General features: G+C 36.1%; 1 protein-coding gene across 2 annotated transcripts in view; it reads left to right on the forward strand.

The window, feature by feature from the left end:
• Positions 1 to 7,644: 7,644 nt before the first annotated feature.
• The window catches only part of msna (moesin a), a 41,002-nt gene continuing 27,052 nt past the window's right edge, over positions 7,645 to 21,594 (forward strand). Inside the window, exon 1 of one of the 2 annotated variants that reach the window (XM_088924510.1) lies at positions 7,645 to 7,995. In XM_088924510.1, coding sequence (XP_088780636.1) covers positions 7,984 to 7,995 — 12 coding nt within the window. In that variant the 5' untranslated portion in view covers positions 7,645 to 7,983. Of the gene's footprint in view, positions 7,996 to 19,371; positions 19,452 to 21,594 lie in introns of those variants that run through there. The other variant, XM_088924511.1, reaches the window with a different exon arrangement.

Raw genomic sequence — 21,594 nt, forward strand, 5'->3', positions numbered from 1 at the left:
AGCGACGTAAGGACACAAAACTGTGCTGTAGTTCCGACGTGTGTAAAAAAACCGTATACGCCCATAAAATGTGTTAAATATGTTAATACAGCACACTCAAGGTTGGTTGCATTCTCATTGTGTCAGTTTGAGAGGTCTGTTTTAAAAAGGTCCCTGGAAGTATTTAGTTCGTGAAAAATGGTTCCGCATTACGATGTACGTGTAAAAACGAAGGGGGTTGAAGAAGTTATTGTATCCGTAATTAAAATTCACGTGTCTTGAATAAAATGTGTATTTTTTTAGATGTCAAATAATTTCCAGATAATAAATAATTATCTCCAGATAATCCAACTATAATGGTGTTGGATTATTTCATAAACTACAAAGAGGTTTTATGTTAAGGTGTGGCAATCAAGCACTGTCGTGTTTTAGGAATGCTAACATTGAAATCAGCAACGCCTTAGAGCGGTTACTTTTTCTAAAATTGAATTGCTATCAGATAGTTTTAACACATCTGAGGTCAGGGGGCGGGTGACGGAAGTCACGCATTTGCAAGATTCAAGCATTTGCAATTGCAAACGTATTTCCAATGTTTCTGTTTTTTCTTTTTGTAACTGTCTCAGGAAATATACATTCATCCACTAGGGGTCTTCCTTTCCATATTATTGATAATAAAGATATGAATTCATAGATGTCTCTCTATACACATATTGGAAAATATACCTACAGTATTATGCTTTACTTTAGATATTTAGTGACGGCGTAATTCAATGAAGAAAGCTAGTACCTATTGCATGGTATTCTACATACACCCAATACTGTATTACCTAAATAAAAACATTTCACACGTCATCGTACTATAAATCTAACTGCAACTGGTAAAGAAAAAATAATAATTTCGTGTGTGGGAAGGGGTCTCTTGAACGCCTTACCAGTTATGAATTAAACATTAGGTTTCCAAGTCCGGACATGACTCGCAGAACTTTTTAAAAAAGCAAAGATTCTTTTCAGTTAATTGATTCCTTAAGCAATATGCGATTTCCCCTTCTCCTGCGGGTTCTATATAGCGGACAGAGGGCTGAACCAATCCAATATAATTTATTGATATTTGTTGTTGCCTCCAAAAATGTGACGTAAATCAGTGCTATTATCACACGAACAGTCTAATTTATGGTCACGCATTTCATAACTGTTAAAAAAAGGGATGAATCTAAAGTGGTGACAAACGTTTTACATCTACAACTCTGAAGTCCCGCTGTGATTCAGTCCTAATGTTCAGTACATCCATCCATCCATTTTCCAACCTTCATGCAATCCAGTCCTGGGAAAACAATGGGTGCAAGGCAGGATACAGCTTGTCTATCGCAGGGCACATACAGACACACTCACTCCAGGGCCATGTTTCGCAGAAGCCACTTAACCCACCAGTACAGTATGTTTTTGGACTGTGGGGAAAACACCGGAGCACCCACAGGAAACCCAGGTGAACTTGGTGTGAACATACAAACTCCATGCAGACATCATCCCAAATCCAGAATTGAACCCAGGGCTCTAGTGCTGTGAGGCAGAAATGCTAACTACTGCATCACCGTGCCATCTCATGTTCAGTACATACAGTAGATAAATTATTATTATTTAGCATTTTAGCCAGCAGCCATATCACCCTGCAACCCACAACTAATAAGCCCCCTGAAGCTCAGCAGGTGTGAGCCTGGTCAGTATCTGGTTGGGAGACCTCCTAGGAAAACCTAAGGTTGCTGCTGGAAGAGGTGTTAGTGGGGCCAGCAGGGGGTGCTCACCTTGTGGCCTATGTGGGACCTAAGGCCCCAGTATAGTGACAGGGGCACTATAGTGTAAAAAGGGGCTGTCCTTTGGATGAGACTTAAAACTGAGGCCCTGACTCTCTATGGTCATTAAAAATCCCAGGGCATTTCTTGAAAAGTGTAGGGGTGTAACCCTGGTGTCCTGGCTAAATTTCCCATTAGCCATTACCAATCATGGTCTCCTAATAATCCCCATCTATACAGTGGTGCTTGGAATTTTTTGAATTTCTGAATAAATTTGACCTAAAATGTGATCAGATCTTCATCTAAGTCAAAAATAGAGAACCCAATAAAACAAATAACACACAAAAGGATATACTTTTTCATACATTTATTGATCAAAATGATCCAACATTAAATGTCTAGCACCACTGTAGCTGATGTGTGCTGAGCGTTCTGGCACACTATGGCTGCCGTCGCATCTTCCAGGTGGATGCTGCACATTGGTAGTGGAGGGGAGTCCCCATTACCTGTAAAATGCTTTGAGTGGAGTGTCCAGAAAAGCGCTATATACTGTAAGTGTAAGCAATTCTTTTTATTATTATTTTAGTCTTTAATATATTTTCAATATAGTTTAATATAGAGCTTCAATATAGTTTTAGACAAGCTTTTATACCACTAAAAAAATTTAGGAAGTGTGAGCATGTCATGTATGGTATTCACACACTGACATGTTTAACATAAATGCATACTTGCTACCACAGCTAAATATCACATCCTTATTTTTGTATTTCTGATGGCTTTAGATTTTATAACACCCTCTTGGCAATAAACAGTTGTGCTGCAACTACATTGTAGACTGCATCTATGAAAAAAGCCCATTGTCCTCAACAACACCAATCTAAGGAAAATGAAACGAATGAGAACATTTAATATAATCTGTGTCTTCTTTTATATGACAACAAATTTCCTGATAATTTCTATATAAATATGTTTTTATGTACAGTAAATATCCTGAACACTAAATTATTTGAAAACATTTCACAAAGGTCCCAACATTCAATACTGAAAGATTTCCACAATAAGCATGGTATTTATAAAACAAATATTAAACAAACAAAATATTTTATTACACAATGGAATACATCTGTAGTGGTATGATTAAGCAAATGATTTACAATTAAATTCTTAAATGCCAATAATAAAGACAAACCAAGCTCCAGGAGGGACAGTTACTCGAATCCTATGCTGAACTTTCATGGAATTCATGGAAAGCCTACTGAAAGATCAAGGAGCAAAAGGGATTGTTCCTTTCTGTGATGTAAATCTGATTTTTTTAGTTGTAGACTCAGAACTAACCAATGTCATGGTACTTTTAAAATTTCAATAACAGGAAATGTTTAAGAGTTTACTCTGGCTGACTCTGTCACAGGGTGATTTTTCACTTCCTGGCCAATATCTGCTTCCCCTGATTAAAATAAGCATATGGCACATGAACAAAATGGACAGAAACTTTATTAAAAATGGTGAGCAAAAGTATATTGTTTAATTATTGTTTGAAAGGGAGAGGCACAAATTAACTATATAGACTCTTAAAGAGAACCCGAGAAATTCAAATATAGATAGATAGATAATACTTTATTAATCCCGCAGGGAAATTGATGTATTACAGCAGTCCAGCCCAAGACAAGCAAAACAGACATCAGAATAGTTATAAAACAAAAGACAACAAAATAAATAAAAATAAATAAATACATAGGTGTGTGCAAAATGTGCTGATCATAGTCACTGTAAAAACAATAAATTATGTGCAAAATGTGCATAGGTTTATATAGACTGATTGTCCAAAAAGTACAATGGAGCAAACATGGTGTCCATAGACGAGCAAATGAAGGGCTAACAGTCCTAGCCTAGGGCAGCGTTATACACCCTGACAGCCGCCGTGAGGAAAGACCTGCGGAAACGTTCCCTTGAACACCGTAGCTGGAGCAGTCTGTTGCTAAAAGTGCTCCACTGCCCAGTAACAGTCCCATGAAGTGGATGAGAGGTGTTGTTCATGATGGCTGTGAGCTTGGTCAGCATTCTCCTCTCAGCCACCACCTCCATGGGGTCAAGGCTCATCCCCAACAGAGTGCCAGCCTTCTTGATAAGTTTATTGAGCCTATTTGCATCTTTTGTCATGATGCTGCTGCCCCAGCACACAACAGCGTAGAAGATGGCCGCCGCCACCACTGATTCATAAAAAATGTGTAGCAGTGTTCCACACACACCAAAGGACCTGAGTCTCCTAAGAAAATAAAGTTGGCTGTGACCTTTCTTGTACAGGGCGTCAGTGTTACCAGACCACTCTAGCTTATCATCCAGGTGTACCCCTAAGTACTTGTAGGAATGTACACCCTCTATGTCCTCACCCTGGATGGAAACAGGGTTCAGCGGAGACTTATTCCTTCGAAAGTCGAAGATCATTTCTTTGGTCTTGCTGGTGTTAAGCTGGAGATGGTTAAGATGACACCACTCCACAAAATTGGTAATCAAGCTCCTATATTCCTCCCCCCTCCCCTCTCTAATGCACCCCACAATTGCAGAGTCATCCGAAAACGTCTGCAGATGACATGTCTCTGAGTTGTACCTGAAGTCAGAGGTGTAAAAGGTGAACAGGAATGGAGCAAGGACATATAGGGCCATCAATTTACTGTTACAACACAACACTAAATTTGTTACATTTCATGATTTGCTACATTTCAATGATGACTATATTCAAGCTCATATTTACCATTTTTGATTTGCCTCCAGAAGTAGAATTTATCTAAATCTAATGTGTTTAATGTGAAATAGTATTCTGTCTTCATGTAGATGTCTTCATGTCTTCAGTTTACATTGCTGTAAAATCATTAGGTCCTTCCTGATATAAAATACTGAATCTCTAGATGTTCTAGCATAATGTGTATTAAAAGCTACCATTTTGACCATGAAACCTTAATTGTTTCCCCTCAGTTGCCCCAGAATTAAAAATTGCAGCAATGATTAAAGTTTTTTACTCCTGGCAAGGAAAGATGCAAAGTTCCTGAGGTCAGTCAAAATCTTCAGTACTGTATCTCATATTTTGATAAAATTAAACACTTGAATAGCAGATGAAATATTTTCTGGTTGTACAGTGTCAAAGAAGGCCTGGGTATACTGAAATAAAAAAGCCATTTTCCCCACTCAACACTAGAAGCTCAGTCTTCTTCAGTTGATAGCCTAACCCAGTGGTTCTGAAACTTTTTGGACCAAGTACCACCCCTGATCAAACCAAAGCATCCAAGTACCACCTACTGTACAAAATCATCTTCTCATAGGAACCCCAGTAAATCTCAATGACCAACATGAGTGCGCGTTCAGCACACACTCACATACACATATAATAAACATTATAATAAACTTTATTTGATATAGCACTTTTAAAGGTTGCTTCTCAAAGCGCTTTACAAAATGACAACAGGAACAACAACAATTAAAAATAAAGAATAAAAAAAAACACCATTTCAGTGAGAGGGATGAGCCTGTTTAGTCGAGCAAAGTGGATGTGAATTCATTTGTCGAGCCTTGATACAATTCACAACAGAGTCTAACAGATATTAAATCCTCAGGCATTTTCTTGACGGGCAAGGCCTCGCGGTGAATGCTGCAGTGCATCTACTTCATATCTGGAGCAACCTCTCTGATTCGTGCAACTACACCACTGTGTCGGCTTGTCATCGCTTTGGGGGCAGTAGGTCGAGCTGTTTAGCAGGTTTTTCTCCACATATAATACGTGTCAGCTCTTTTGCCAATCGTAAACAAAGTTCTTCACAAGTAGTGTGGGGCTTACCTGCTTTAGCAATCCGCAAGCTTGCATTTTTCCCTGTTTCAATTTCAGGAGTTTGTCTCAGAAGTTAAAAGAAGTTTTTATTTCATGTGCATGGGAGTGAAACACAGAGACGCTCGGTGTATTTTTCTCAAATTAATTTAGAACAGTTCTTAAATATTTTTCTGTTATCTATCACGCTTTCCTGTGCTCACAAGATTGCCAGCATTCGTAGCACACATTTCTATGCTTTCCTGTGCTTACAACATTGGCATTGTTCCAAAATCGCGCACATTCTCCTACCTTCCTATTTGCTGGAGATAACTTTTCTTAAATACAATTGGCAGCTTTTGTTCATAGCACACATTCCTATACAATGGTATAGTATTACATTGTAGCTCTTGTGTCCACTCAAGTATTAGCACGCGCTGTATCGTAATATGTAGGCACAAACTAATTTTATTAAAATAGAAAATATGAAAACCCGTCCTAATTTTTCAGTGCACACAACAAAGTTCCAGGGTCATATGGTGTACCGCCTGGCGGCGCTTCGCGTACCACAACTGGTACGTGTACCACAGTTTGAGAACCACTGGCATAACCTATCAACAGAAACTCAGAATGTAACACTTTTGACCTGACCTTTCATTGTCTCACTGATGACTGGCATATACTGCATTACTGTGAAACAAACTTACATAGTGTAAGAGGTGTAATATAATTAGATACAGTACATGAATTACATTCATTACAATCTAAAAAAGGTTTTCATGTTTGTACATTTACAAACTGAGGTGAAGCTCCTGAGGTGGTACTTCCTAAAAATGTTCACATGAGGAGGAAGTACTCTAAATTTGTTGTTTTACCAGTTTCAGTTTTGTTCGTAATTTTAACAAGTACACCAGATAATTCAGAAAGGGTCAAAGCTGGGTAAAGTAGTTCAAGTTTAAACATAAGACCCCAACAAAATAAGAAATAATTAAAGAAACATGACTATCTAAATTGTAACAACTTCCCTTCTCATTTTCTTATGTCTGTAAAAGAATCTTTGAAGACAGGACAGAATTGTTTAATATATAAACTATTAACTATAAACTATTGTTAAATCAAATTATCGTTAAGCCTTTCAGGTGGAATAATATTTTAAAATAACACCATTCAAAGACGTGAAGTGCTTTATCATTACTTGCATATACAATTTTCAAGGTATTTTCATTACTGGGTATGTGTTGTGTATTGTCTTCCAATTATCTAACCGAAAGTTGACAATAAAAAGTAGCCAAAGCGCTAATTACAAAGTGCTTTTTCTTTTCTCAGTAGTGCTATGTTGTGATGTACAGACGAAACTAAACGTTTCAAGTCACACCCATTATTTCCTGTATGTTTTTTCTGTTTTAATGTTGCGTCCTTTTCGCTTTTAATTGTTTAGAAACATAAATATGAAAAATGACAGGACCATAGCTACAAAAAAGGCAAATAAAATGTTCAGAAGAACAGAAGAATTGAAACAACATGCCAGACTAATATTTCAGTTATTTCATCCTAGCCCTTATTTGTAACCACAAAGCTGCCTACGTACAAACAGGATATTGAAGTCCACTAATAAAGTTATCTTTTAGAACAAAAATATAAATGATCACTACTTTGAAAACTTCGGGGACATTAAATTCATGGTAATTGTGATGCTTTTTTGCACATCTGGTTTGATAATGACCAATAGCCACATTTTACTGTTGCAAAAGTGTTTTTTTTTGTTTATAACTGTGGATTTTAATTCGTTGGTGAATCCATTGAAAATACACGCAGGAGTACTATTAATGAAAAAGAAAAAGAATAGAAATTCTAACTGTCATTTGGTGTCTCTCGTGGCAGGGCAAACGATAATTTATGTCGACATACTTTCCAGCATTAAAATAAAGAACTAGGACTGGAATGTGGCGATTTTTTTACGTACCATGCGGAGTCAAAGTAGGTTAGGGCATCCCCCAATTTAACTCTTTGGAAACTTTAAGAATTCCTTTTTCTCGTTTGGGGGGGTTTGACAAGGGCATTGATGAAATACGGGTCATTGAAAACACAGGCGGGGTCTATGTGCAAACTCAACTTGTATGTCTTCATTTTGCCTGGGTGTGGTTTTCAGACATTAGAGTTCCGTTAGCAGGAAATCAAACTCTAGACTCATTCAGAGCTGCAAGAAACACACAGCAGTCACAAATAAGTAAAAAAAGAAAAGTTTCTTCAAAATCGTTTTTATTCGGTAAACTGGTTAACGGTAGCTTCTCCGGGCTGTATCCGGTTTTGCTTTAGTCGTGCATGTGGCAGCTGCTGGAAAAAAAGTTTTGATTCTTAAAAAGTTTCGATTGTATCGTACATTTCCTAAAGGCTTGTTATCTGGCTCCAAACTAGAGTGAAAAGATGCCGAAAACGGTGAGTACCCGACAATTTACATTTTAACTTAATTTAAATGATTATACGTCATAGTGCTGTGTTACAAATGGAAAAATGATAATACTGTATCGAATCTTGGTTCACGGTAATGGGGAAAAAGACGCTGGGTTTAATATAACTTAATTCAATCCGTTTTTACCCACAATTAATGCATTTGTGAATCAGGATAGCGTTTGATTATTAGAAACCTAAGTGAAACAATCGTGAAATATTCTAGTGATAAAAAACTACAAGATCTAGGATAACGTTTCTTTATTTTCTTATTTTTCTAACTAATGTGCACGCTGATTATCGTGAAATGATGTCTTGTGTGAGCTGAGCTATTTCAGTAACAACTTAGTGAAGACTTGTAACGCTTTTTTATATTTATCAAGCAGCTCCAAGTTCATTGCAATGCGGTACAAGTTAGTTGCGTACGCCTCAAACAGTTATTCTGTATCGACCTATGTGCCTTAAAGAATCCGTTCTTCTGTTATGTGATTGGCCAGGAAAGAGAGCTTCTTGAAAATTGAATGGTCTGGGTTGCGTCTATTCTTACAGCCTAGGCCTGCGGCGTTCATATTTTATACAAGCTCTTGTACATTGCAATTTCCTGTGTGAAACGTTGTAATCCAGATCATTCATCTATTTTAAATATCCATACCTACTTCTACAGAGAACCACAAAATAAAGTGCAGAGTATTTCTGACCAAGTTCCCCGGTAATTTGCTAAACTTTAGGCGTGGTTGTCTGTGCACATGAATTGCATGGCCTTCAAACTGTACAAAGGCAATAGTTATGGATTTTTTCTATTCTGTGCTTATTTTGTATTTAACATTTAAATTGATAATCTTGTTGATGAAAATATTAATAGTAGAGGTACCTTTCACATACCATGTATCAGTTTATCAAATGAAAAGTACATATTTATCAATTCATTGACAAAATTAACTTAATGATATGCTTTTATTTGTGGAGGTTCTCTTGAAAGCTTCTAGCCCTGTAAAAATAAATCAGTTTGTCACTGTGCAAATAGCAGTTTGGCAAGATGAAACTGAGCTATTGATTAATAAATATTCTATATGATTACTGTATTACCTAGTCTGGCACATTTACCTGTTGTATAGGAGTCAGCTAGATTTTTCAAACATGAATTTAGTCTTATTCACATCAGAACACAATCTTTGGTCCAGTTATCTTTTTTTGTCCTTTAGTAATGTAATTTTTCCTTCTAATACTAATTACCTATGCTGATTTTCCTATCTGAAATTCTTCTGATAGAAGAATGGCATGACTGAGAATTTTAATTTAGCCTCTTCCAGGCATTATTGCTCTTCTTACATTATCTGCTGTGCTTTCCATGCACAACTCTGGCCACAGTGTCTGTGAAGTGTTGTTCCACCTCTACGTTTAATGATCCTAAATACCAAATTAACATGTTGCAAGGTCTTCAACCGATAGCAATTTATGGCTAGAAAGCTAGAAAGCCTGCAGGGTTGTGGCTCTCAAAATTGTAGAACCCGGCCAGAAAGTTAAAGTACTGTACAGTATACCCTGCTGAATACAAATGAGACATCAACACACATACTGTACAGATACCAGGTTAACTTCTGACCTGGATTTCCTCTCTGATAAGCAAAAAAAAAGCCTTTTTTATCACAGCATTTTGAATAGTAGAATCTGTAGGTTGGTGGTATTACTGACTGCTTTTCTTTTTATTGCACTATGTTACTAAGTTTGCGTTATGATACTTTTGTAAATACATTTTGAGGTGGCAGAGAGGGCAAGAAAATGTTTGAGATGAAAAAACTAGCATTTCCTCATACTGTAAGTTTTATTTCTATGTGCATAATACTGTATAGATATTTAATTAGGGGTGTTGCTTTATTTTTCATAAAAGTTGTGTTTTCATCATTGGGGTACTTTTTTTCTGGTTAAAATGGTGTAGTTGTACAGCTTACTTTTGTGGTACTACCAGAGATTGTAATTAAATTCCTTCTAAATCCTTGTTGGCATTGGTTCAGCTTCCCAAGGAACTGCAGTGAAATGACTCAAAGCTTCCGGTCCTACGTCAGCTCCCTGTCGACTCTTTCCTGGCTTCCAGTCACTTGACACTGCCTCTGACAGCCTTATTTGGGGATTTAGAAAGCTAGACTCCCCCTCTGCCACTGCATCAGAAAGCTCTGTAGTTATTTCCTTATCTCCTCACCACCATTAAAAGTCTGCGCTGCTTTTTTCATTGCTTTGTGTAAAAAAACAACACACAGCCCCCACCTCAAGTCCTCTGTAGTTCACACTGTTACTCACTGTCTAAGCTTTATGAAAATACTGAAAGGCTGAAATGAGGTAATGGTGGGAAATTCCATGCTTTGGGGTGAACTCAGCTGTCTAATTATAGCAAGCTTGTCAAAGGGAATTGAAAGTCAGGAGTCATTTTCACAAATTATTTTTGACAAAAGCTACATTACTTTTAGATAATCTCTGCTCTTTTCTAAAGTTTCATTTTAGATATTTTCTTTTCGTAATGATAATGATTCCCCCCTGATTGTGATGTGTGTGACACATGAAGAATTTAATACCAAACTGGTTTCCAGGCAGACCTTTGGGTTTCTGAGCAGAGTTTTCCAGGAATCACTTCTACCAGTTCATACAAGTTTTCCTAAGAAGTCATTCTTTAGAGACTTAGACCTAGCATCACTTTACATGACTGATCGCCATGTGATTAGATAACACTTTAAAGTTATATTGGTGCGACATAATGTAGAAAATATGATTGATTTATTTATGATAAGAATTCACAGACGCTCACAGATTATAACAACATTGAGCAGAATAGAGATTGTATGTATACAAATGTTAGTTCCTTTCTTTTTAGGAAAATAATTTTAGAAAAAATACTTCCATGAACCTTCCATTTAAATCTTATTCTTTTTCTTTAAAATTTCATGTGAATGAACAGTTGCATTTAAACTTTAGAAACCATATTCTTTTTAACTTTTGGTTTCTAGGTTTGATCATAGGCCCGAGTGACTTTGTGGGGTTTGCATGTTCTGCCTGATTGCATGGGTTTTCTCTAGATGCAGGAGTTTACCCCCTCCCCCTAAAAATATGCTTGCTGCCTTTGATAAGCAAATTGTTCCTTTCTACCTGACCCTGCAACAGATTGGCGGTCTATATAGGTTGAGAACTGTCATGTGTTTTTGGTCTTGGTGTTTGGTCTTTGGCTTGCCCCTTATGTTTCCTGGATAGGTTATCACCCTCATCCAGACAAGCTGCCTTTTGATAACTGATTAATGGAGAAACAATGTCCATTTTTGGAATTCTTGTAGTTTCTCTTACAGCTGGAGCAAGTCAGTGTTTTAAAATCCTCTAATCTTGTCTGATTTCCAAGTTAAAACTGAAGCAGGTTTGTACTTTGGATGTTTTTGATAACTAGATAGTTCTATACTGTATATTCCAGTTTATTAGGATGGTTTTGTTTACCACTGATTCAATGTAATATATCCTTTGGCTTAATTGCAAATAAGCAAGAAACTGAAATGCTAGGCAACAGAACCAACAAAATGAACTGATGTGGAAAGGCCACTGGTATGTACTGTAAGTAGGGGATTAAGTACCACTGGGAGTTTGAAAAGCAAAGCAGGGCTTAACAGTTTGTAATAAACTAAGCTACAGGTGGTCGCCAGTGTTAAAGGGTAAATTATGTGAACTATCCCAGACCTTTACTAAAAAGATTGACAGCAGGAAGGCAGTTTGGAAATTTATCTTTCTGGCATTAAAAGCCCAACGAATGATTTGTGCATATGTTTCGAGCTGATTAATATTTTTTCAAAAGCGTTTGATGGGGTGATGGGGATTTCTTCCGTGTCTTAGAGCACGTGGCAAAGCGTGTACGATTGATTTTGCTGCAAGTAAAATGAAGCTGTAGTGTACAGCCCTGCCATCTCTTGACTGATAGTTTTACCTGTTTGCCTTGTTTCTGAACTTTACAAAAGTGAGTAGGAAGATTAGTGTAAGACTGAAATTTGTTGACTGACAACTGTGCAGAGGGTAGACGGAGATCTGCATGAGTTGAGTACGTCATCATGGGTTGGAGCTGTAGTGAAAAGGAGCACATGAGAAATGGAAAATATTTTGTTAGCAAGCATAGTACTGTACAATGTCATAGGTTGCCAAAGAGGATCTGAAAAGATTGCTCTGCAGTAGGCAGAAGTTTAAAGGTTGACTGTCATCATGGTTTAGGTTTCTAAAAAGTATTTGAGAGTTTGAAGTTAGCTTGTTCAATTTTACTAATGACCACTGATTTATTTTTATAGCCTTCATATTTGTTTTGTAAATGTGGCATGATTGAACGAGAAAGAAGCAATGGTGCTTGAGTTTTTCATGCAAATAATGGTTTGACCTAGCTTGATGTACTTCAATGGCTGTTTTGTATAATAAGAGAAAAGAAAGCTTGAGCTTTGATGTCAAAATTTTTTTGTCACATTTAAAAGACAATCCTACTGACTGACTGATGTTCCTCAAAATGCAAATTAACATAATTATGCCAATTGTGCAGTATTTTTGTCATGTTTTCACTTACAAGTATCTTGCCTGGTTTAGATATGCTTCCACTACTGTGTTTCTGTTGTAGTCAACATTTTAAATGTTTGAAATGTAAGTATTTCGATAGCACAGGAAGTAAGCTTCTGTTTTCAGGCCTCACTGGAAGTTTTGTAAGAGTTGCTGCTGGTATGTTACACTTTGATAAGGAAAGAGGCAAATTTGAAAGTTCTATCATTTCTTTTTCTAGGGTTTAAGTATTTTTTTTCTCGTTGTGATTAATTTTCATGCTTACATACTGAATCTTTTTTGAAACACTTTATCAGTTATTAGGTTTACTGTATGCTCTTACATACTTATCATCGTCGGAGTCAGTTTATGGTTTGAAACATCCAGAAGTAAATTAACTGCATTCATCGCTGAGATGCTTGGAGATTTTGGAGGTGTAGGCTGGTGTTCTAAATAATGTCTGTCAGCTGCATTCTTTCTAAAATAAAACTCTCCCATTTCATACTTTTTAAAACCTATTTAGTTGTTGACCCTGTAAGTTGTTAGCCTACTGACACTGGCTTTATTGCTGTAGAGAAGCCAAAATGCTTATATGGGTGATTCATATATTTTATTACCAAGGAAACATACCTTTTAAATAATATTAATAATGCAGATGAAATATAGAAGTTGTTTTTAGCTGGTTGTATTGAAGTATATTGCTAAGTGGTGGCACACTCTACAAACTAGCAACAAGGTTTCAGAATTTTGCAGATTTGAAACTGTTTTCTTGAGAAGGGATACAGGTCATTTAGTTAAGGGGACTCAATTTAGACTTTAAAATACCAAAAAGGCCTAGGATTCTCTTTAAAGCACAAGGAGCCCAAATGGTGAATTATAGCCTAACTCTTAAAGGACACATTGTTAATCATTTTCTTTAAACTATAAACTCATGACTATTGTATCTTTATATAAATAATTATGTCATAGGCTAGGTAATTATTTAAGCAAGAACTGGGGGTCAACTACACTTTTTATAATAGAAAACAGAAAGAAAAAGTGTCTCCACCCTTGTTCAGCATAAAGCCCCCATTGGTGTGGTGAAAGGTGATTACTGTAAAAGGGAAAAACGGTATCTTGAGGAACCTGTGAATAATTCTTCTCTCAGCAATTGTGCTAATAATAGTATCTGGAAAACACCCTGATCACTAGCCTGGGTGAGACCCGCCCTTACCAGGCAGAACTGCTCATTCTTAGTTCCTTTTTAATTTGGAGATGAACTATTTTTACCAGAAAGAGTCACTAGTGAAAAGGGTTTTGAAATGCGGCCAAAGAGCCGCTGGCTTCAGTAGCTAACGGAATTTCTCCCCTGACTATGAACAGCACAGAGTGTTCTTTGGTGTAGTTGCACGGGGTGGGTTTTCTGCATTACATCACAATTAAAAAAAGTTACCACTCCTTCAGCAGCAAGCTGAGTAGAAAAGCCACTGGAAACTGGGTTCAGAAACCAGTTCCTGGTTGGTAATTTGACATGGAAGGTTGCTTAGCTACAGATATAAGTATGGGGATGTCCTACCAAGGTGTTTAAGCTAGAATTCTCATTCAGAAACAGTCAGAGGGAGTTGCTTTTTCAGCACAACTTTGTGTGGATTGGGGTTCAATGATCGGGTATGATTTCATATATGAATGTGGAACGTATAATTTTCCTATTACTTTGAATTTCTAGTTCAAAATTTAACCATTACGATGGCACACATTGTTTTTGGAGAATCTTTGAACCAATATACAGTAGTATTATGTTATTTTCAGGAATCTGTGACTGGAGAGCTTTTATAGTTTCATGTATACTACTTATGAACTGACCTTATTTCAATTAACATTACTTAATCCAATTTCATGCTCTTGGGTAATTAAAGTAATGTGTAACATACAGAGCTGTCATTTTAATTTGGGTAGTTTTTCCAATAAGAAATTTCATTTGTGCGCATTAAATTTATAGAAGGATTAAGCAAGAAATGGCAATCATTATTCAAACAGATTTTGTAAGTTTTAAGGTTTCTAGCTCAACCTCGGTTTGTATTTTTACACTAATTTAAACACTTGTTTCATTTTCTCATACAGCATTTTTATAGGAAGAACTTATATCTAAAACTACACAAATTATGTTATTTCAGTTACAATCAAAAGAGTTCTGAAACATATGAGCACTATTGAATTATGAAGATTTACCTGCTAGTTTAAAAAAAAAGATACATTTTAGTTTGCCATATTCTTGAATTTTATCATCCCAGGATATAAGATTAGTTTTGTAGATGTAAGCCAACCCTGGTATTTGTGCTGCTTTGTCAAAGTGTTTTTACCCCCTCCCTTTTGTTAAAATGATTTTTACCCCCGTGTTGGACTAAAATTTTCCATAAGAACCCATCACAGTGGAATAAAGAATTATAAATTGTGTTACAGCTACTAAAAGGTGGTGAACCAAAAAAAGAAGAAAATGATGCCCCCAAATCTTACTTTTCCATTTTTTAAGGCACCACTAAGGAACCAAATTGTTCTTCTGAGGACTTCTCCAAGGGCTGGCGGTAGAATACCAGTAGTTGCTCACAGTTGCAAGGCCTTGAGATGAGGAGGGCTGGTGTTTAGTTTGCAGGAATCGAGATGGCCTGCCGTGGGCCCCACCCTGTAGACCTGCAGTCTTCGTTACACTGTTGGTAATGACAGGAAGTGGCATTGCGACAAGCACAGAGCACAGGCTGCTGATACATGAGGGAAAGAACGCAACCATTATCTGCCATGCAGCTGTGAAAAAATGCACGCCTTTGTGACTCTCAGGCTGTCGGTTTCAGTTATTTTTCATATCTATGCAAATTAATAGTGTACTTGTATTCATTATAGTGAGGACAGTGGACATACAGTACAAATTATTTCCAAATCTTCTTTTGGACACGGCTCCTATGGTGCAGAATGAAGGCAACCTTACTGCACAGCCATATAATGAGGTAAAGTTTTTTTCCATTGCTGCGTGCCCATTCAGAAGAGTTGATTTCCCAGCAGGACAGTGTATGTCCAAACAGTGGTAGAATTACAATGCCAGAATCTGAAGAAAATTATGTAGGTCTTGCTGTGTACTAAGGGTTCTGCTGGACCAAGCTCAGAAGAAACATCTCTGGGACAAAATTTTTAATGCCATTAACTGATAGCAACCACAACTAGTCAGTCTTGGCCAACTTCAGTTGCAGCTGCAACCAGAGTGGCAAAACATCCCATAGCAGTCTATACAGAGGGTGATCATGTGCGTATGTCAGCACTACCAGGCTTTTTTAATATGAAGGGAGGTCACACCTGGTAATGGTAATCCTTACATTTATAGAGCACTTTTCTGGACACTCCATTAAAAGACTCCTCTTCACCAACACCAGTGTGTAGCCCCCACCTGGATGATGCAACAGCAGCAAAAGTGCACCAGAATGCTCATCACTTATCAGCTCTCGGTGGGGAGGAGAACAGAGTAATAAAGCCAGTTCATAGATGGGAATTATTAGCAGGCCATGATTGGTAAAGACCAGAGGGAAATTTTGCCGGGACACTGGGGTTAACACACCCTACTCTTTTCAAGAAACACCCTTTATCAAAATTAAAACATTACAATTTGGCACGTTGAAGACTAAAAATTGGTCATGATATTCCTGTTATCTAGATTTTTCTTCATGTATTCTGTGGTTATTTAAAATGCGAATAGGACAGCCGGATCAGACAAGAAGGGCAGCTCTTGTATCTACTACATTCTCCAGAAAGCTGCAGGAAATGACCTGCTGCCCAGTCAACTAATCAATTGGTGTAAGACCTTTGGTTGGACAAGATTAAAAAAAAACAGGAAGTAGAGGTTTACAGGTCCATCTGTTGGACATTACTCTCCTCTTGGACAGCATATAGAGTCTCTATTACGTAGCTCACCAGAGTGAGAACTGACCATGCGACTGTGGTGCTTGAAGCCCATGACTTTGTGAGTGTTGGATTTGACAATTTTGAAGTATGTATTTTTGAAAGGGTTTTGAAAAGCTGCCCAGTTTGTTATGATGGGGAATGAAGAAATCTAGTTAGCAGCTCAAAGAAAACCTTACGTTTTTTTTTGTGATTTTGATAATTTCCTATCACTGTAAAATAACAATCACTATTTTTACCTTTGTGTATTTATTTTCCTGGGATGTAAAGATCATTTCAACACCACTTCTGGGTATATTACAAAACACATGACCACAGCATTTAAATGAAATACCTGTTTTACATATTTACAAGATTTCTGTTGTAGCTATCCCTGACATTCAAAATTGTTTTAAAGCTTTCAGGTCCTTACCTAATATGTAAGCAAGTGGAAACTGTAAAATATTGATAATCTATATAACAATAAGTATTAAATTCTTCAAACATTAGCAGCCGTGTAAACACGCGTTGTCAAAATGGGTTATACAAGGTACAAAGAACTGAATCTATTCTAGTGCTGCCTGCCATTATTGTGTAAATTAACAAGTTATGATAGACTGATGGTGCTGCTATCATGTTTTCTTTTAGGTGCTAGGTTTTGATACCAGAATGGGGAGCTTAATTGAAGAGTTTACATGTTCTCCCCATCTCCATATGAGTTTTCTTCCAACCCCCAGAGGCATGCTGGTTAGGTTAATTGGTATGTCTTTGTATCTGTATCTGTGTGGATGGACTAATCCCACTTTGCTCCACTTTGCAATGGTCCTTTCTTGAATTACGTGGATTTTCATATAATGGTTAGTTAGGTGGTGAGGTTCAGTAGTTATGTCCGAAGTGTGATTTTACTTTTTACCCTTATTTGTTTTTTTAGTATTGATTAAACTTCACAGTTTACTTTTCAAGTTTTCAGTCACATTTTGACTGAAATTCCAAGCCCAAACCCCTGAACATCATGAAACAGTTTTTATTTTAAAATATAAAAGTACATATTAAGATTAAATTCTGTTTTTCCTGAATATTTGAACCGCTTACAGATACTTCAATAATCAATTTTAATAGCATACTAAGTATTGAACTAGTCAGTTGTGTAGCTAATCTTTTCTGAAATGAAGCCATCTGCATTTTTATCCAGCATTTTGCTTTAATTTTATATTAATGTATGCATTTCCCTCTTAGTACTTTCACTCCCATAACACAACTCATGTTTATCATCTGTTTCAGTTCCTAGCCAAGATTTTACAGCTTGGTTAGCAGGGACTGTATAAACTTTAGCACTTTTTTCATGTTGTAAATTATAACTCCATCAAACTTTGATTATTGCTAAGACGGTTAGCACAAAACTAATGATTTTAAAGGGGGGAAAATGAATTAAGACCTTAAAGTGAATGTATTTCCTGAATATAACGGAAAAGCAGAACTTCATGTTGCAGGGCTACAGGAGTTTAGCCAATCAGTACTTTGCTTGTCAGGATGCTGTCTTAGTAATCGGTTTCTAACAAGCAGTAATTAAGTCAAGGTTGAGCCACCCAGTTTGGATCTAAGGACCTAACTAGAGGATGTGGTTTGTTTCCTGTAGTAGAATGGTTAATGGCTCACTTGCAAAGCAGTGAGTACAGTTCACTTGAAAGAAATCAAAAAGCATCAGTGTAATGGTGGAGCACACATACAGTAGAGGAAGTTACACTGCATATAAATTCTACGTACAGCAAAAATGAGAACTGGAAGCTTTTTTCCACACTTATCTTCTATACTCGTGCCTTTTCAAAGTGTGGCAACTTTTAGAGTAGACTGAAGGCAGAATTATTGTGAAAGGGAGACAAAGATAAACTCTTCACTGAAGTGTGAGGCCTTTGCTAAATGATTCTAGCTTTGTATACTGTACATAGGTCAGAATTTTTTGGAACTGGTTTGACTCGAAGCCCCCTGGCCAGCATTAGAAAAAGAAATTGAAGACTGCTGGATATTTTTTTAAAAAATATTTCTTATCTGCAACAGACTTTAAACTACTGAGTTTCTAACTATTTTAAATAATGATCCAACACCTTGAACTGATAATATCTCAAACAACTCAAACCATAGTTTCTTCTTTTGTAGTTGTAATTATTTACCCAATCTATATAAAACCATAACCTGAATGGTAAAAATCCAATGACATGACGATTTATAAACAAACCTTCACAAAGACCAATAATTACATTTTACTGGAGTCTTAGTGAAGGTAACATAAAACTTTTATATGGTATACTTAAAATCATTCTGTCCTACAGTGTGGTACACAGTTAATTGAAATATAATGTGAATTAATCTCATAAGAATATAAGAAAGGTCACAAACAAGAGGAGGCATAGCTCAGCTAGCTGCCAACTACTTGTTAGTAATAGAATTTTAACATATTGTGACATATTCTGACTTTGTTTAACTGTAATTACCATAGAATAAAATCATCCTACAGATGATCATCTGTTTTAATTGTTTTCATTTCCATAACTTAACATGTGGAATAGTAAAGCCTGTTGATCTATATTTACAGTCCTTTTTGTGGATGGGTTCTGCTTCTAGTCAACGGGTATTAGGCCTGTCTTCACTGACTGCATCTCTGTCAAGTGATTTAAACTTTATCACAGTGAGCCTTTTAGGGCTGCATTTGTATTTTAACAGTACTGCAGTAGCAATAATTGAAGTGATTAAATCTGCTGTAACTACAGTGTATAACAGGTCACACTTTAAAACAAAACAGGGGTCTGCACCCTAGCAAGAGTGCTGAATTATTATTGGATTATAACTGTGAAAAGCCCATTTAACTCTGGTGAAGTGGGGGTTGGTTTAATAAAGTGTAATCCCTTAAAAAATTGCAAGCACTTTCATATGACTTGGTGGAAACTGAAGGCAGAGGGGGGACATTTATGAAACAGTTTGCATCTGCATTGAAATCTTAACAAATGTCTGTAAGTATTGATTTATTAAACCCTAAAATGTATTTAAATGTGTTGCATCCAAATGTAAAAAACCTATGAAATTAGAGATTCTATATAATGTTGTATTTGCTTGAAATAAAGTTAATTTGATTAAAGTAAAGGTTGAATTGAAATGTTCAGAATGATAATGCACATTTTTTGCTTTATTTTGACAATTTGACAGACATGTTTTGTTTTTAATGACCTTGGATTTTCTCCAGTTGGCTTATTATCTGTAATTTGCTGGCCTATGCATCTCTGTAGATGGAGAAAAGTAATTGCAGACTAGAAAATAGTATAGAATATTTATGTCCACATTTTTTCTTGTGTGTAAACCTACATTTTGTCTTTCATTTAATTCATATTGTAGTTGCATTATACTGAAAACACTTTCTGTTCTTCATTGTGCTATTTTTTTATTAACCTTTTAATTAGATGAACCAATCAAGAACAAATATTCATTTACTTTACAGTGATGACCTGCACAATATACATCTGTAACTTAAATAAAATTGGAGGCAGAAGGCAAGCATTTCTGGAACAGTTGAGATTTACACTGAAAAAGCATAGGAATAATCACTGTAATGAAACTATATCGCAAATGACACATAAGAAGAAATGTAGGCTTACAAGAAGGAATTTGGGCATACATTTCCTGCAGTATTTTGCGGTGTATAGTTATTTTTCTACTAATTATGGCATTGGAATGCCCTAAAATTAAGGAAGAATTGAGCAATTCTAAGACTGTTAAGCACAAATGTTGCAGTAAAACTTTTTTTTACAAAGCACGGATCTGCATGATCTATTATTTTATTATTAAAAATAATAACAGAACAGTAATTCTTAAACTAGACAACAAACCACAGCAAAACAAAAAATGGTTAATGTTCATGGTATTTTTTAAAAAAAGATGGTTAAATCTTTGACTTCCTTTATGTCAGGCTTTGTAAACTCATTTTAATAATATCCTTTTGTTTGTAAAGATTATTTTGTTTCGTTAATATCACAGCAATAGTTTTGGAAATATATTCTTTATTTACTTTATAAAATTAGATCTTCACATTGTAAAAATGTAAGTATTGAAAAGCTTACATTCATGATGCTTCCTGTTATTTTTGTTGAATGTGCATTAAAATATTTGCCTTTTCAGTGTGGCTTAAGATTTAAGGAAATTACAGTTATACTGTGTTCTGAATACTGTCACAATTGGACAGTCAAATTAAAAACTTTAAATTATTTGTAGAGAAAAAATAAACTAGTTGCTTTTTATACAGTAAATTGTTTAAAACTCTTTTCAATCGTTCTTAAAAGATAATTCCAATAAATCACTAAAGAAAGGTTAAATATGCAGTGTGAGACTGGCTCAAATTCATTGTTTATTAGCTGCAACAATAACAGTTTATTTTGTTTAAATACCTTAGAAAATGTATCTGTTTGCCATTTAACCCATACAAAACTGCTAAGATTACAAATGATCCCTTCTATGGCCTGGAAGTCATGGGAGCGGTATAATCTTCTAAAGAAGAAAAAATAGGGGCTTTGAAATTTCTGGTATGTACTTGTGCAGTTTCTTAAGGTATACATGAGCAATAAACTTGGGCTGATTGTTTCGATTGCATAGCTCTACAAATGATATAAATATTTGCTCAAAATTAGCCAGCCCAAGTACTGTACATTTAGTCCTGGAATTTGCAAAAGAATCGTTTTTGGTCCGTACATGTTACAGTGAAGGCCTGGTATTAAATAGTCTTGTCAGATCATTAATACTTGTAGTCCTCACTGCTTGGAAAGTTAGTGCTCAGGTATTTCCTTTTGCTGTTTTAATCATAGTTTTGTCACTTTTTATATTTACTTTCATTTAAAGAACTCTTTATCAAGTTAGACACCAAAATTCATTTTCTCAAATGAGATTTTGGCCTGTGGTCTTTAAAATCAAAGACATATAAAACAACATACTGTATCTACTGTAAGTTCCATTCCTATTTTGCCAATCTCTTGGAGAAACATAATGCGACGTCCGTGGAACTTGAGACTCTCCTTCCTCCAAACCCAGTGTCAAGAACCCAAATTAACTTATGATAGCTAAGTATGGACTTTATGCCCCACAAATTTCTCTGTATACTCAAGAGAGAAC

Source organism: Atractosteus spatula, chromosome 9, assembly GCF_055471065.1.
Source record: "Atractosteus spatula isolate fAtrSpa1 chromosome 9, fAtrSpa1.hap1, whole genome shotgun sequence".
Taxonomy (NCBI): Eukaryota; Metazoa; Chordata; class Actinopteri; order Semionotiformes; family Lepisosteidae; genus Atractosteus; species Atractosteus spatula.